The following is a 14,671-nucleotide window of genomic DNA, read 5'->3' as shown; positions in this document are numbered from 1 at the left end:
CGCACCGGCCGCGCGGAAGCCCGGCAGGAGGTATCGATCGCACCTGGAGGACGCGCGGGGCCTCCGGCCGGCACCCGCTCTGTTCTTGAGGCGGGTGGGGGGCACTCAGAGGGCACCCGTGGCTTAGAGGCAGCTTTGGGGGCGCCAGGGGAGCCGCGGTTCCTCGGAGACGACCGTGGCTGTTTCCTCTGCCCTAATTGCCTGGGATGAGAAGAGGAAAAAGCGCGTTGGCGCGTGGCTTTCTAATCCCGAAGCAGAGCAAAAAAGGTGGGTGGGGATCTTGTCACGCTCCACAGCTCGCACCCAGTGACGTGGTAGTTGCTCAGCGCCATGGTGGGATTGGGTGGCTTTTGCTCAGGGCGCTGAGCATGCGTGTATCCGTTTCCTATTGCACCTCCTCACAGTCTGGGAAAGTAAGTAGAGCAGCTGTGAGCATCCCCATTTTTCAGATGGCCAGACTGAGTTCCAGAGTTATTCGCCTACAATCGAATGGATCACTAGTAGGCCAGCCCGTTACTTGCAGCCCAGTCCTCTTTCCACCCTCCCTCCCCCACCATGCCTGCAGACACAGGGCCAGACTTGTCCAGCCAGGCCACAGAGGGCGCAGCCCCAGCCCCCTGCTTCTTCTAGAGGCCTGGGATCTAACAAGGTCTGCTGGCTGAAGGATCTGCTTCTATTCTTTTGTGCATGACTGTCATACACACTAAGCCCTTGGCTGACATTTTCCTATAGCGGTGGCAAAGTTAATCCCTTTTATGATAGCCAAGTCCTAGGTGAGTGGCCTTGTGTAGATAGTCCCTGATTTCTTAGGCTGTTACTGTAGCTACACATCTAAGTTTACAGCGGCACTGGAAATAGGACACCCTATCTCCAGGTTTCAGTTTAAAAAACAATGACCTTTGTGGAAGTATCGCTTCTCTGCACTATGAACGGAAAAGAGATGTACTCTAAGAGTTCTGTGTGAGGACCCTGGCTGTGGCACCAGAGACACCCCTTACCGGAGTGCTGGATCTAGAATGAATATTACATAAGTTCAATAAGAGCTGGCAGGCAACACAGGCACATGAGGAATTTCAACTAGTAACATTGGGGATGGACGCTGTAAATGGCTGGGCATGGTTGACGCTTGCATGACGCTCCTTCTTTGAAATCTCACCATGGCCATCAGTTGTCTGGATCCCCTTCAAGAATCCCCACCTCCTTGGAACCTTCATTCCAAATGCAGAACTCTGGCTATGTTGACCTATTGCTTTTTAATTCCTCCCTTCAAAATAAACTGGGGAGAATAGCAGGAGGTTCCCCATGCTACTGTAAACTTTACAAGTTGCCAAATCTTTAGCCAGGACAAGAGAGTTCCCTAAGGCTGCAGCAATGCCAAGTATCAAAGCAACAGAAATTCCCTTTAAAGATGCTATGACATAAAAAGCAAAAGACTCTAGAGTTGATGGCTAATCTGAATACAAAATAAATCCTCCAGGCAATTTGTGTGTGCATCAAGCATACTCTTAATATGCAGCCTGTATGACTTACCTACTAAATGCTTATCTGAGCATAAGCCAGAAACCCAACCTGGATGCAGGGGAGAAAGACCAAGGGCCCAGAGAGCTAGCGCTTAGCTGGGTAGCTGACCAAGGGCTTCCCTGGGAGCAGCTGGTTTTCAGCACACGGGGTTTTTCTTTCCCAAAGAGTGCTGCTTCCTCTTGGAGAACGCCTAATTTGGCTCCTTTTACAAAAATTATAATATTTTGAATCTCTCTAAATAAGGTTTTAAACCCACTGTACATTAGTAAAGATAGGAAAGGTCTAAAAGTGTGTCCTTTCCCTTAGCAACCAGGAACATAACACAGGCACAGACCCTTTTTTCTCACTCATAATAAACTTGAGACGCATTGGGTGAGCGGTCCTGTGTCCTCAATTGTGTACTGGCTAGTGTACAAGAGAAGGGGCTTTATGTAAGAATATGCATTTGCTTATGATTCATAGTGGCTGTGGGTGGAGGCCCATTTTCAGTAGAGGGCTGGGTGAATTTTGACTATAGATATCATTATGGCTTTTTAAAAATATTTTTGCTTCAGATGACCTCACAGTGACCTAAATTCTAAGGTTCTCAGGTTCTCAGTTCTCATAATATGACACTAAAGCCCAGGTTCACTGATACCTAGCTTACTTTCCTGTTCATCTCAATGCTTTCGAAGTCACACGTTTGTTTTTAAAATGCATTTTGCATCTGTAGGTATAAAGTGAGAGCATAACCCAAAGTATAGTCGTGTTTTTGAGTCCAGAAATCTAGGAGAACTGTATTATTATTATTATCATTATAGCAGTTCCCTCTTAGCCTCAATTTTACTTTCCACAGTATCAGTTACCTAAGGTCTACTGCAGTCTGAAAATATTAAATAGAAAATTTCAGAAGTAAACAATTCATACATTTTAAATTGCATGTCGTTCTGAGTAGAGTGATGAAATCCCGTGCTGTCCACTTAGTCCTGCCCTGGACATGAATCACCCCTTGGCCCAGTATATCCATATTACATAGTCTGTCTACTCATTAGTCACTTGGTAGCCATCTAGGTTATCAGATCGACGACTAATCACAGTGCTTGTGTTCAAGTAACCCTTATTTTACTTAATAATGACTCCAAAGTGCAAGAGTAGTGATCCTGGCAATTCGGATATGCCAAAGTATTTCCTATATATATGAGTATATATAGGAAAAATATAGTATATATAGGGTTCAGTACTATCTGTGGTTTCAGACTTCTACTCAGAGTCTTGGAACATATCCCCTGTGCATAAGGGGTGAGTACTCTGCTATTATTTTAAAATTGTTTCTGAGAATGACAGGTGGGGAAGCACAGGTACATTTGTGTTTCTAGCTCCTGCAGAAGGCATTTGCATGGTTTCCCATGGTGTTGGCCACAAGTTTAATAATAATAAAAAAATTCAGTTTGACAATTAAGATGATGGCCCCTCAGATTTTAACTAATGGCAGGTATCCAGGCACTAGCACAGGCAATTTAGCCTAGTGTACAGGACCCACCTTCCGGCCTGGAGAGGGCTAGCTCCTCTGATGTTCTCACTATCCCCTCTTCTGCCTTTGAGGGACATGCAGGGTGATCACCGGCCACAGAATGCTCAGGGAGAAAGATGTTAGTCCCAGCACTTTGGGGAGAAATTCAGATAACGGTAAGACGGCCAGTAGGAATTCCAGAAAGTACAGGGGTGGAAACACTTTAAGAGTAGGGCAAGGTTAGCCTGTTCTCTCCACCCAGGTCCAGGACCCCTTTGCCTTTTTAAATATCCTCCCAGGTTCCTTAGTAACTGTGCCCAGAATCTAAATACCAGAGACTCCACTGACATACATTCCTTCTGAGCTGCTCAGTAGGAGGGCAGGAGTATGTGGGAGGCCGGTGGTGAGTCCTAGACCAGTGCTTCTCAAACTTTAATGCACACACAAACCACCTGGGGGTCTTTTAAAATGCAGATTCTGACCCAGAAGGTCTGGGGTTGGGCCTGAGATTCTGCATTTCTAAGGAGCTCCTAGGAGATGCCAGTTGAGGACCACCCATTGAGTAAAAAGATTTTGGATAACACTCTCCTGAGCATTTTCTCCCTCTACCTACATTTTTTCCCCCTTCTTTTTTGTCATAGAACTTTAGCCTTTTCTGGAGATGAGTCTAAAATAGCTCATAACCGAAGAAATCAAATGTATGCTCAGAAAAGCAAACTTTGAATTTGACTTTGCCAAGGAAGCTCTTCCCTCCGCTTGCTCAGTGAATTGGGGGGTGGGAAGCTGAGAGCAGCCTTGGATCCTGGGGCTTTGTAGCCTCCTTGTTAGCAGTGTGGACATTGGCTCAGGAATTATGCAGTAAGGGAGGACTGAGCAGCAGGAAACTCTCCCCAGCAAGGATCATCCTGGGTCCTCAGCTCTACTTCAGCTGCCTGAGGTTAGGAGTGTGCTCTTGTTCGTGGAGGAGAGCAGAGCTCCAGGGGCTTCCTGGAGATTATTGGCCACTCACATTTACCGTGTTCCTGTTACTGTATGCTAGGTCATGTGCTGTGGTTGACTGTGTGTGCTGATCCCAAGGGTTGACCTATTATCCACCCACATGTGTTGGAAGTTGGCAAATGAATTTTATTTTATTTTTATTTATTTATTTATTTTAATAATTTGTTGATTTTTTACAGAGAGGAAGGGAGAGGAACAGAGAGCTAGAAACGATGAGAGAGGAAGTTGGCAAATGAATTTTATTTTATTTTTATTTATTTATTTATTTTAATAATTTGTTGATTTTTTACAGAGAGGAAGGGAGAGGAACAGAGAGCTAGAAACATCGATGAGAGAGAAACACCAATCAGCTGCCTCCTGCACAACCCCCACTGGGGATGTGCCCACAACCAGGGTACATGCCCTTGACCGGAATCGAACCTGGGACCCTTCAGTCTGTAGGCCGACGCTGTATCCACTGAGTCAAACTGGTCAGGGCTGGGCAAATGAATTTTAGTGGTGCCTGTAGTTGGTAGACGTATACAGGAGGGAGATGGCAGCTCTCAAGCTTTTTGGAAAAGAGCTTTCAAAAATTTTGTCTATATATTAAGTCATGGATAAAAAAAATCCGTCTATGTGCACACACATACATATACACACAGCCATGGATAAATAATACCTACCTTTTGCGTGATTAATTGGTGGAGTTTGGAGGTTTTAATTAATTGAAGTGTTTCTTGGCATGGATGATATCAAAATGAACACTGATGGGTCAGCCTACACTCCACAGTATGCTAATTTTTACTTAAGTTAAGATAATCTATCATAAACATCTCCAGTAGATATTTGAAAGACAAAACGTTGAGTGTCATTTGAAAGGACATCTTCAGAGCAGCTCTGAGATGATTCAGCTGATGTGCGTGTAAGGAAGGTGTGCGATGCATCCCTGAATCCTGAGGAGAGCCTTGGTGTTAACTGTCTTTCATGCAGTCATCATCTCCACTGTCATTAATATACAATATGCTTTTTCCTCCAAAGGTGGTACCTGTGTGGTCAACCCCACAGACTTGTTTTGCTCTGTCCCTGGCCGGCTGTCCCTTCTCAGTTCTACTTCCAAATATAAGGTGACCATTGCGGAGGTGAAGAGGCGCCTCTCACCACCAGAATGCCTCAATGCTTCACTCCTGGGAGGCATTTTGAGAAGGTATGTTAAAGTTGTTTTCCAGCCCTGTGGGTCTCCGATACCACACTCCCCAACCCTCAGCTCTTACATCTTCTGTCCCATGTTGAATTCCTCAAGTGGTCAAGAGTTCTCATATTTTCCCTCAGAATGTGAATTGTCAAAACTTAGTGTTTGCTTGTGTTTGGACAGAGCAAAGTCCAAGAATGGGGGCCGCTGCCTGAGAGAGAAGCTGGATAGGCTTGGCCTGAACTTACCTGCAGGAAGACGGAAAGCAGCCAATGTTACCCTCCTCACTTCCTTAGTTGAAGGTATGGCTTTTCAGCTCTGCAGAGTAACGATGGAAGGTTAGCAATTCTTTGAAGCTCAGGATTGTTACATTATGCTGTCTCTAACTTTTGTCTATGCCAGTGATTTTCAACCTTTTTCATCTCATGGCACACGGAAATTAATTACTAAAATTCTGCGGCGCACCAAAAAATATATTTTTGCTGATCTGATAAAAAATAGGCATAATTTTGGTTCATTCACACCAGACAGCTATTATTGTGTTGGCTATTGTCATTTTATTAATTTGACAATCCTAGGGAAAAGAGGTCAGTGCCCTTGACTGAATAGTCAGGTATTGCGTGTTTTAAAAATTCTTGTGACACACCGGTTGAAAATCGCTGGTCTATACTGTTAAGCAGGATAGTTAACAGTTACAATCAAAGTTTCCAATTCATCTTAATAATTACTAAATTGCACTTAATATAAAGATCAGATAACTCATAACATTATTTAATTTATGGATCTCAGCAATAATAGGGAAGAATGCAACAATGGAAGATTGAGGTACTTTAACAAGTATGCCCTAAATATCAGCATCAAAAATTGTCTGTACTATTGTCATTTTTATTATTGTTTGTTTTAGAGTTTAGATCAATTTGACTTAAATCATTGTAACTCAGTACAACATGATCTATAGGATAAATAATAATTCTTAGAAAGAGTTCATGGGAGTCTAGGCATGATACTGAGCCTGAGGACACATCATTTGAATCCTAGCAGACATCTGTCTCCTAAAGTACCGTGCAGTTCCATGGCTTATGGGTAGAGAAACTGAGTTACAGAAAAGTTAAGGTTAACCAGTGGGGTAGAGACAGAGGTAGAAATATGTTCCCAGAAGTTATTCCCCCCCACCCCCCATTTATCTTTTGTTTCTTCTATGAGGACTAAACTTTGCATATTCTCATTCAATCTTCTTCTAAGAAGAAGTATTATTGAAGTTTCCTTTTAACTCTATGGGGGAGCTTTTGAATGTTAAAGGAGAGTTCTGTAACCCAGAATGCTATTGTTTTAAATATGAACAAAGAGGCTTTTTCCCAAGAGTCACTTAAGTACTCCTATGGCACTTTTCTTGCATTGGTTGCTCACTTGTCTACAAGGCGCTGTAGGAGGTGAAAAGTAAGTGACACACAAAAACAAGCATCCTGTATTTTTGCGGATTATCAATGCATACCACTTATTTGTACAACTTTGTGAAGTAGTGTGTTCTTGACATTTGTCTTGGCAAAATTGCTTTGGTGACTTTGCTGTTAACCGTTATATTTGCATTGTTCTCTAATTGTAATAATAACAACTACAACAATAATGTTATTGGCCACTAACATTCACTAAGTATTACTGTTACTGTATTCTCTAGCTGTGCTGTGTTTGCTTGAGTGAGTTCATACTGCAAGATGACATATGGTACAAGGAGTTGACCAGTCATCCACTCATATGGGTTGGGGGACTGGGAAGAAGGGCAAAGTAGAAAAAATGACTAAGGTGTTGATTCTAAAAGGAGAAAGATTTCTGCTCAATTTAAGTGAGAACATCATTAAAATTATAGCTATTTAACACAACAATTGTTCACGATGTAATAGGAATCGCATGGATAGTGGGACTTGATTGGTTCTTACACCCAACTCTGAAGTGGAATTGACTGAGAGGTTTATTTAAAATGCTTGGACCCCATCCCTTCATCAATTGAAATCATTCTCTGGGGGTATGGCCCAGGCATCTATATTTTTTAAAAACACCCCCAGTGATTCTGATTTAATGAGGTTTAAGGGTCATTGCTCTGTTTCCTGAGATCCTTTCCACCACATAGGATGGACTGACTATGAATTCTCATGAAATTTGTAACATATGTGAAAAGTAAAGGCCTTAAGAAAGACTTTTCTCCATGGTTTCTGTGAATATACTGGGCAGTACAAACTGAAGAGCCATAAAAGGATATATTCGCAATTCTTCTTATTGATTTTTATAGTAGCCAAAAGCACTGGAGTATCCTGTGTGGGAATCGTCGATCGATGCTAACAGAGAGGATGCAGGTTAAATATGTGAGATCCTAGGATGATCTCGTGGTCTTGCCATATACTCCTTCAGCTGCCTCTCACCGAAGTGCCTACCTATCACAAAAGTGCCTAACTTGTGTTCTACTCATTTGGTCTCTGCTTACAGAGGAGTCACATCAACCTTTGCTGATGAAGCTTAAGATTTTATTCTTCCCAGATACAACTCAAATTAATTAACATTTGAAGTCCCCAAAATACTAATGGTGTAGAGAAATATATCTTTTTTGTTGTTGTTGAATTCCAGGCACTTTGATGGAACTGAGGAAAAGAGAGTTAGGAGCAAAGGGACCTTTTCCATTCCTCAACTTCTCACATATTACATTATGATCCTCAAATGCACACTGTATTACACACACACACACACACACACACACACACACACACACACACACACACATTTTAAGTTTCATCATTAACTGCTATGTTTTCTGATATTTTTATTCTATTCCATATATTTGCTTTCTTTTTAAATGCTGATTGTAATCCCACTAAATTTATTTAAAGACTATTGAATCTTGGGTCATGGCCCACAGTTTAAAAAAAACAAATTTTAGAACATAAAGAGAGCTTTACATTTGAAGAACAAGGACGTTCCACCTAAATTAAAATAGGGTTCATTGGGCTAGTGGTGACAACTGATGGCTCTTTTCCAGCCAGCAAGATGCCATGTGCTGTGTTAGGCTCAGAGTCCTTGGAATCCTCTGGGTGATGCCAGCTCTATACAGAATAATGGTGACCCAACTCCCATTTATCAATCTCTTGGGATATTGAAATAGTTGATGCTTCTCTTTAGTACTTTTGTGACCTTGATTCTTTCTGTGCTAACATGGGTCTGATTCTGTTATCTCAGGTTTGTTTTGCTTGTGCAGTGTTAGGTGGTACATAAATTAAAACCTCACCATGTTACTAGTTGGTGGCTTTGAATTAATCATGTCTCTGGGTAATATTTTTCCTCTTCAAGCAAACATTTTTGTAAAAGCCAGCAACATTTTAGATTTTTTTTTCAAAAAATTTAAAAATTTAGATTTCTATTCATCAAAAATGGTCCCTCAGCTTTCTTATATTCACTAAAGGCTCAGTCCACAGATTCGTGCACTGGTGGGGTCCCTCGGCCTGGTCTGCATCCTCTCGCAATCCAGGATTCCTCGGCGGATGTCAGAGAGTAGATTTTGGCCTGATCCCTGCAAGCCATCACTTGAACTCTCTGACACTACTTAGTCGCCCGAATTTAGGATCGCATTGCATCTTGGTTTGTTTCTCTTTTCTGATTATCAACAGTGTCTCTTGTAGTTTCAATAGGGTGTCCATTCATTCAGTCAGTTATAAGATTACCCTACAAACCCTTTTTTTCTAGTCCAAACATACCAACTAAAGGTAAGAGAAAGGAATGCTATCACTTGGTGCTATTTCCCTGTTTTCTTTAATACCGAGCCTATGCAATTGCATTGCCAGGAAACCAGGGAAAAGAACAACCAATTTGACAATTAATTCTTTCCCATAGAAGAGGCAGTAGCAAGTGGAGGTACATCACGTTTGCTTGATATGTGATTAGTTCACGGCTTTTTATTTTAAGAAGAGGTATTGTTCACTGCTTGAGGCTTCTAGGATTCAAACACTAACATTCTTTTGCCAAGAATTTTGATAATGCATGCACAGGGCATGCTTACCATCAGTTGCTCTTCTCATGGGGTTGAGAACAAAGCTGATAGTCTCATTGCCTTTTATATAGGTACCACAATGGGTGTTTAATGAACTGTGGAGCTTAAGGCTAGTTTCCAGGGACTCATGGCAATTATAGGTCTGAAAGGACTATCATCCCCAAATAACTCCTCCACTACCCATTTCAGACATCACATTCCCACATTGTCCTTCCTTGGGGATAAAGATTTTCAGCTTTCTTCTAAAACTATGCATGATATAAAAAGGATAATAAATTGACTCTTTGTCATAATAACTCTAATTGGTGCTTGTTTAGTCAGACAATCCCCTGGAACACCTCATCATGAGGTTCTCTGGTGTTCCCATTGGCACACAAACGCTCTAGCTTTGGGCTGTGCATTTCACAGCTGTCAATGGAATTGGGCTCAATAGAGTAATGCTAGTAAAGCCTGTGTTACACATTCATTTCAAGGTCTCAGAAAATGACCTTTTTTCTCCCAGGCCAATAGGTATTATTTCATCTGTAAATTTCTTTTTTCTTGTTTTTAATATATTTTTATTGATTTCAGAGAGGAAGGGAGAAGGAGGGAGATATAGGAACATCAATGATAAGAGAGAATCATTGATTGGCTGCCTCCTGCATGGCCCCTACTGAGGATCAAGCTCGCAACCCGGGCATGTGCCCTGACCAAGAATCGAACCGTGACCTCCTGGTTCATAGGTTGATGCTCAACCACCTACCCATGCCAGCCGGGCTATAAATTTCTTATTCTAAGTTATAGAATAATTTCTATCTGAGAGACGCTGCTTTGATAAATGGTATTAGTAAGAACTAGTATTTATCAGAATTTTCAATAATTGATCACAATGAAACAGAGATTGTATCATACAATGTTATGAACAAATAGACACCTTCTTAGATGAACATAAATCATTTACTTACTTCCTAATATTACCCGAATCTATGATTTCATTCATTTTTAGGGGGAAGAGGTTGAGGCAGAGGAAATAGGCTACTACACATTATGACTTTGTGTTTGACTATGTGCTCAGAGTGTCCTTACATTCCTGCTTCTCATGGTGACTGTGGCAGAATGTGCAAGCACATTGCTGTGGCAAATGTGTTGAAGCTACTATTGCCCCCTTTGGTCCAGCTCATTACACATTGTTGTAAGCTGTAATGCTCACTAAAGACATGTCTCTGCATTATTTCCCTTGTGATTTCATTTTCTTTTTTCTGTTACTGTCATTCAAACTTTATGCCTCAACTAATACGCTTTTCAACCACTCTGTTCTGCTTTTCTCCCAATATTCACATTTATCAACATTCCCACGTGTTCTAATAAAATTGCAATTGTTATTATTGATGTCTAACTCCTACTGAGCAGCAGTGGATGTTTTGGAATTGCTCATGTTTTAATTTACAACAGATGTTTGAGTTTAGAATTAAATGTAAGAACAGGGCCAGAGAGTAAGTTTGCTTTGAATTCATATCATTTTAAATAGATAATTTATACAAATGGTAAAAAATACAAAAGTTGAAAGAGAATATATAGTGAATTACCTCCTTTTTTCTTTGTTCTTCAATCATTCAGTTCCCCTACTGGAAGAAAACAAATGTCATTGGTTACTCTATTCCTTTCCAATGACACGAGTATATGCATTCGTTTTCTACTATACGCACTTTCTGCTTGTTGAGTTTTTTTTCTCATCTTATCTTAGTGTTCTTTTTTTTTAGTAATTATAAGTTGTCCATTCTTTAAAACACTCATGGTATTCTATTGTTTGAGTGCATTGTAATTTATTTAACCAGTGCCATACTGAATTTCATATAGGTGTTTTTAATCTTCAGCTATTACAAACAGTGCTGTACAATGAGTAACCTCACACTTAAATGTAAATAATTCTGCAGATATGCAAGCATATCTATTCAATAAATTCCCAGGGATGTGTTACAGGGCTAAAAGATATTTACATATGTAATTTCAGAAGCTTATGGAAGATTGTTCTCCATAGTGGTTTTAAATTTAGAATCCCATCAGCAATGGGGGTAAGAAGTATTGATATGATAGTACTTCCCTCTACTATAATCCAAGCAGGATACTGTCAATTTTTTAATTTTTGCTAATTTGATTGATTATAAAAAAGGCTACCTACACTATGAAGGAAGATGAGTTGTGTATATTTTTAGGAAAATTTTATGAGCTTTTCTATATGTTCATTTACTTTATCCTTATGGGTTGAGTTTGTATATTTTCCTCATTGATGCATAAATACTCATTATATGTCAGAAAAATTGGCTGTATGTCTCTGATATGAGTTGTAAAGTTTCTCCACTCCTGGCTTTGGTTTATCTGTTTGCTGTTTGTCTGTTTGGTTTGTTTGTTTGATTTGTTTATGTCTATGTCCTGCAGAACTTTTTGATGTTAATATAATCATATTTCTCATCTATTTCATTCCATGGCTTCTAGTTTTTATTATCATACTTTAAAAGGCCTTTTTTTTTAAATCCCATGTTATCTTCTAATTACTTTGTGGTTCTTTTTTATGTTTAAATCTTTGATGTATCTAGACTTTGTTTTGTTGTTGGATGTATGTTATAGATCCAATTTTATTTTATTTTTCCCCATATGGCCACCCAGTTGTCTCCACACTGGGTGTTGATAATCCATTTTTTCCTCACTAGCATGAAAAGCAAACTTAATCTTACACAAAAAATCCCTACACAAATATACTTTTTCAATAGACTGATGGCTTTGTTTCCCTAATATTGCTGTCTCCACTTCTACCATCACATGTTCTTTTCTGTTTCTAGAGTTTATACTATATCAGCCAAATAATAAGGCAGAATTTCTCATGCAAGAGCCCAGATATAGGCATGGACAGTTTAATATTAGCTCTGTAATGACTGCCTTCCCTTTGAATAAGCCACAGATTCCTTGTATTTGGGGGATACGTATAGTCAATTCCTACATAATACTTTCCCTTAGGGCAGTGGTTCTCAACACTGGCTTGTGATTACTGCAGGAGCTTTCAAAAAATGCAGATTCCCTGACTCCAGAGAATAACTGATATGGAGTGGAACCCTGACTTAAAAAAAAAAAGACACATAGCCCAGCCAAAGTGGCTCAATGATTGAATGTTGACCTATGAACTAGGAGGTCATGGTTCAGTTCCCAGTCAGGGCATATGCCTGGGTTACGGGCTCAATCCCTAGTGTGGGGCATGCAGGAGGCTGCCAATCAATGATTCTCTCTTATCATTGATATTTCTATCTCTCTCCCTCTCCCTTCCTCAATAAAAAAATATTTTTTAAAAGACACATAAACCATAAACTCTTAGGTTATGGAAGTAGCAAGTGTTGAAAAACAATGCCTTTAACCATAGTCTATTAAGTGCCTCTACTAATAAGACAATATAATCTATTTCTATGGGTTTGCTATATATTTTGCTCTTTGTAGCAATTCTCTTTTGTTCTACCTTTTCACTATATGCTTTGGAAAGGGTGCCTCACAAGACTATTATTTCAATTAACCAAAAAATATTTCAAAGCTTTTTCATTGAACAAATGTTCACTGAGTACTTATTATGAATTAGATGCTGTGCCAAGTGTGGAATGGTGAACAAAATTATCTCTTTGAAAAATTAAGTGTTGGCATTCAAACAAAATCATCATTAAGCTAGGGAACCTGCCACATAATAAGGCACCTGTCTATATTTTACACTGTATGACATATAGTGTTGTAGAGTACATTGCTTTCAGAATACTTTGGGGAAACCTATAACAGATATATTAACTTTGTCCTGCAGCTCTATGGTTTACTGTAGCTGGATATCATAAGATAATTTTTTTTGTTTGTTTTAATCCTCACCTGAGGATATTTTCTCCATTGACTTTTAGAGAGACTAGAAGGGTAGGAGGAGGGGGAGAGACAGAGAAACATTGACATGAGAGAGAAACACAGCAATTGGTTGCCTCTCACACACACCTTAGCTGGGGCTGGGGATTGAACCTGCAACTGCAGTATGTTCCCTTGACCAGGAATCAAGTCACCTGAGGATATTTTCTCCATTGATTTTTAGAGAGACTAGAAGGGCAGGAGGAGGGGGAGAGAGAGAGAAACATTGACGTGAGAGAGAAACACAGCAATTGGTTGCTTCCCACACACACCTTAGTTGGGGCTGGGGATTGAACCTGCAGCTGAAGTATGTTCCCTTGACCAGGAATCAAACCTGTGACCCTTTGGTCCAAGGTCAATGCTCTAGCCACTGAGCTTACCAGACAAGGTTTAAGATAATTTATTTAATGTAATATCCAGGTTTAAACATATTCTCAGATTTGCTTTCTAATAGGTACTTTCTTGAATAATCCCAAAGGTAGACTTAATTGTGCTCTTGCCCAGTACATGTAAATAAGACTGAAATCATAAATATGTGACTGGGATTGAACACATATGAATTTTCCTTTTAGTTAATAACATTGGGTAGTGCAATACTAAGTTAAACCTAAATTGTTTTTAAGGCAATATTTATAGTGATAGTTGGTAAGAATTATCTAGTGAATAACAATGTAGAAATGTCCTTTAGTACAAATTAGTTTTAGATATTGATATTTAGTTGACTAAAGTATACTTTCCCCTAAAATACAATAATTTTAAAAGAAAAAATAAGCCCGAATGACCATATAAAAAATTGAAAATCAGGTGTATTTCCTTTTTGTTAAAAATGCATTTTAGATCTGCTTCTGGTAAAATACCGTGGGAACCCAGAATCTCAACAAAATGAGCAATCGGCTCTCCTCAGAAAACATTTTCCCATTAACTTTCTACTTCCAGGAGGCATCAATTATTGCCGTTTAATTTTTTTCTTTCATTTTCACTTTTTGTTTCTGAGTGGGAAATATGAGTGCCCTGAAACCAGGGAGCAAACCCTCTTCTTATGTTCTTCCATATTCTGTAATTTTACTTGTGCCGGCTTTTTGAGAGAGTTACTCAATACGTGCCATCAAGTGGTGCTGTTATTATGGAAACGTTGAATATTCCTTCATGGTTTCCACTTTTTTAGAAGTGGTGGTGTAGCCACATAGAGCCTAAAGCCTTGCACTTGGAATACTCCTGTCTAAGCATTAACACCAGTCCCCAAACCGTCCTCCTAAAATGTATCCTCCTTCTACAGTGTTCTTGGAATGACATGAAATACAATGGGTGTACTTGCTAAAGTTAGTGTATTGTTCAGTTGAGTAAGTAAAGAAGGAGTGGAGGACTGGTTGTCAGGTGGCACAGTGCACTGAAATAAAGGAATAGCTTAAATCTGTTCTGGAAAAAAAATAGAAGAACCAGGGCATTCCACCTTGTCTCACACAGAAATAAGGTAGGAGCAGCTGTACTTGTGAATGCGTATGGGGGTAGACAGGAAAATGTTTGGGGCCCATTATGGACCACACTTTTCACTATAAGTTACTGT

The 14,671-nt window shown here is 39.9% G+C and overlaps 1 protein-coding gene across 1 annotated transcript in view; it reads left to right on the top strand.

The window, feature by feature from the left end:
- TFAP2D (transcription factor AP-2 delta (activating enhancer binding protein 2 delta)) overlaps positions 1-14,671 on the top strand; it is a 57,040-nt gene that overhangs the window by 11,530 nt on the left and 30,839 nt on the right. Inside the window, exons 4-5 of the mRNA XM_005862062.2 lie at positions 5,027-5,192; positions 5,361-5,479. Coding sequence (XP_005862124.1) covers positions 5,027-5,192; positions 5,361-5,479 — 285 coding nt within the window. The remainder of the gene's footprint in view (positions 1-5,026; positions 5,193-5,360; positions 5,480-14,671) is intronic.

The sequence above is a fragment of the Myotis brandtii genome, unplaced genomic scaffold, assembly GCF_000412655.1.
Source record: "Myotis brandtii unplaced genomic scaffold, ASM41265v1 scaffold16, whole genome shotgun sequence".
Lineage (NCBI taxonomy): Eukaryota > Metazoa > Chordata > Mammalia > Chiroptera > Vespertilionidae > Myotis > Myotis brandtii.
This window is presented reverse-complemented; position numbering and strand designations above follow the sequence as displayed.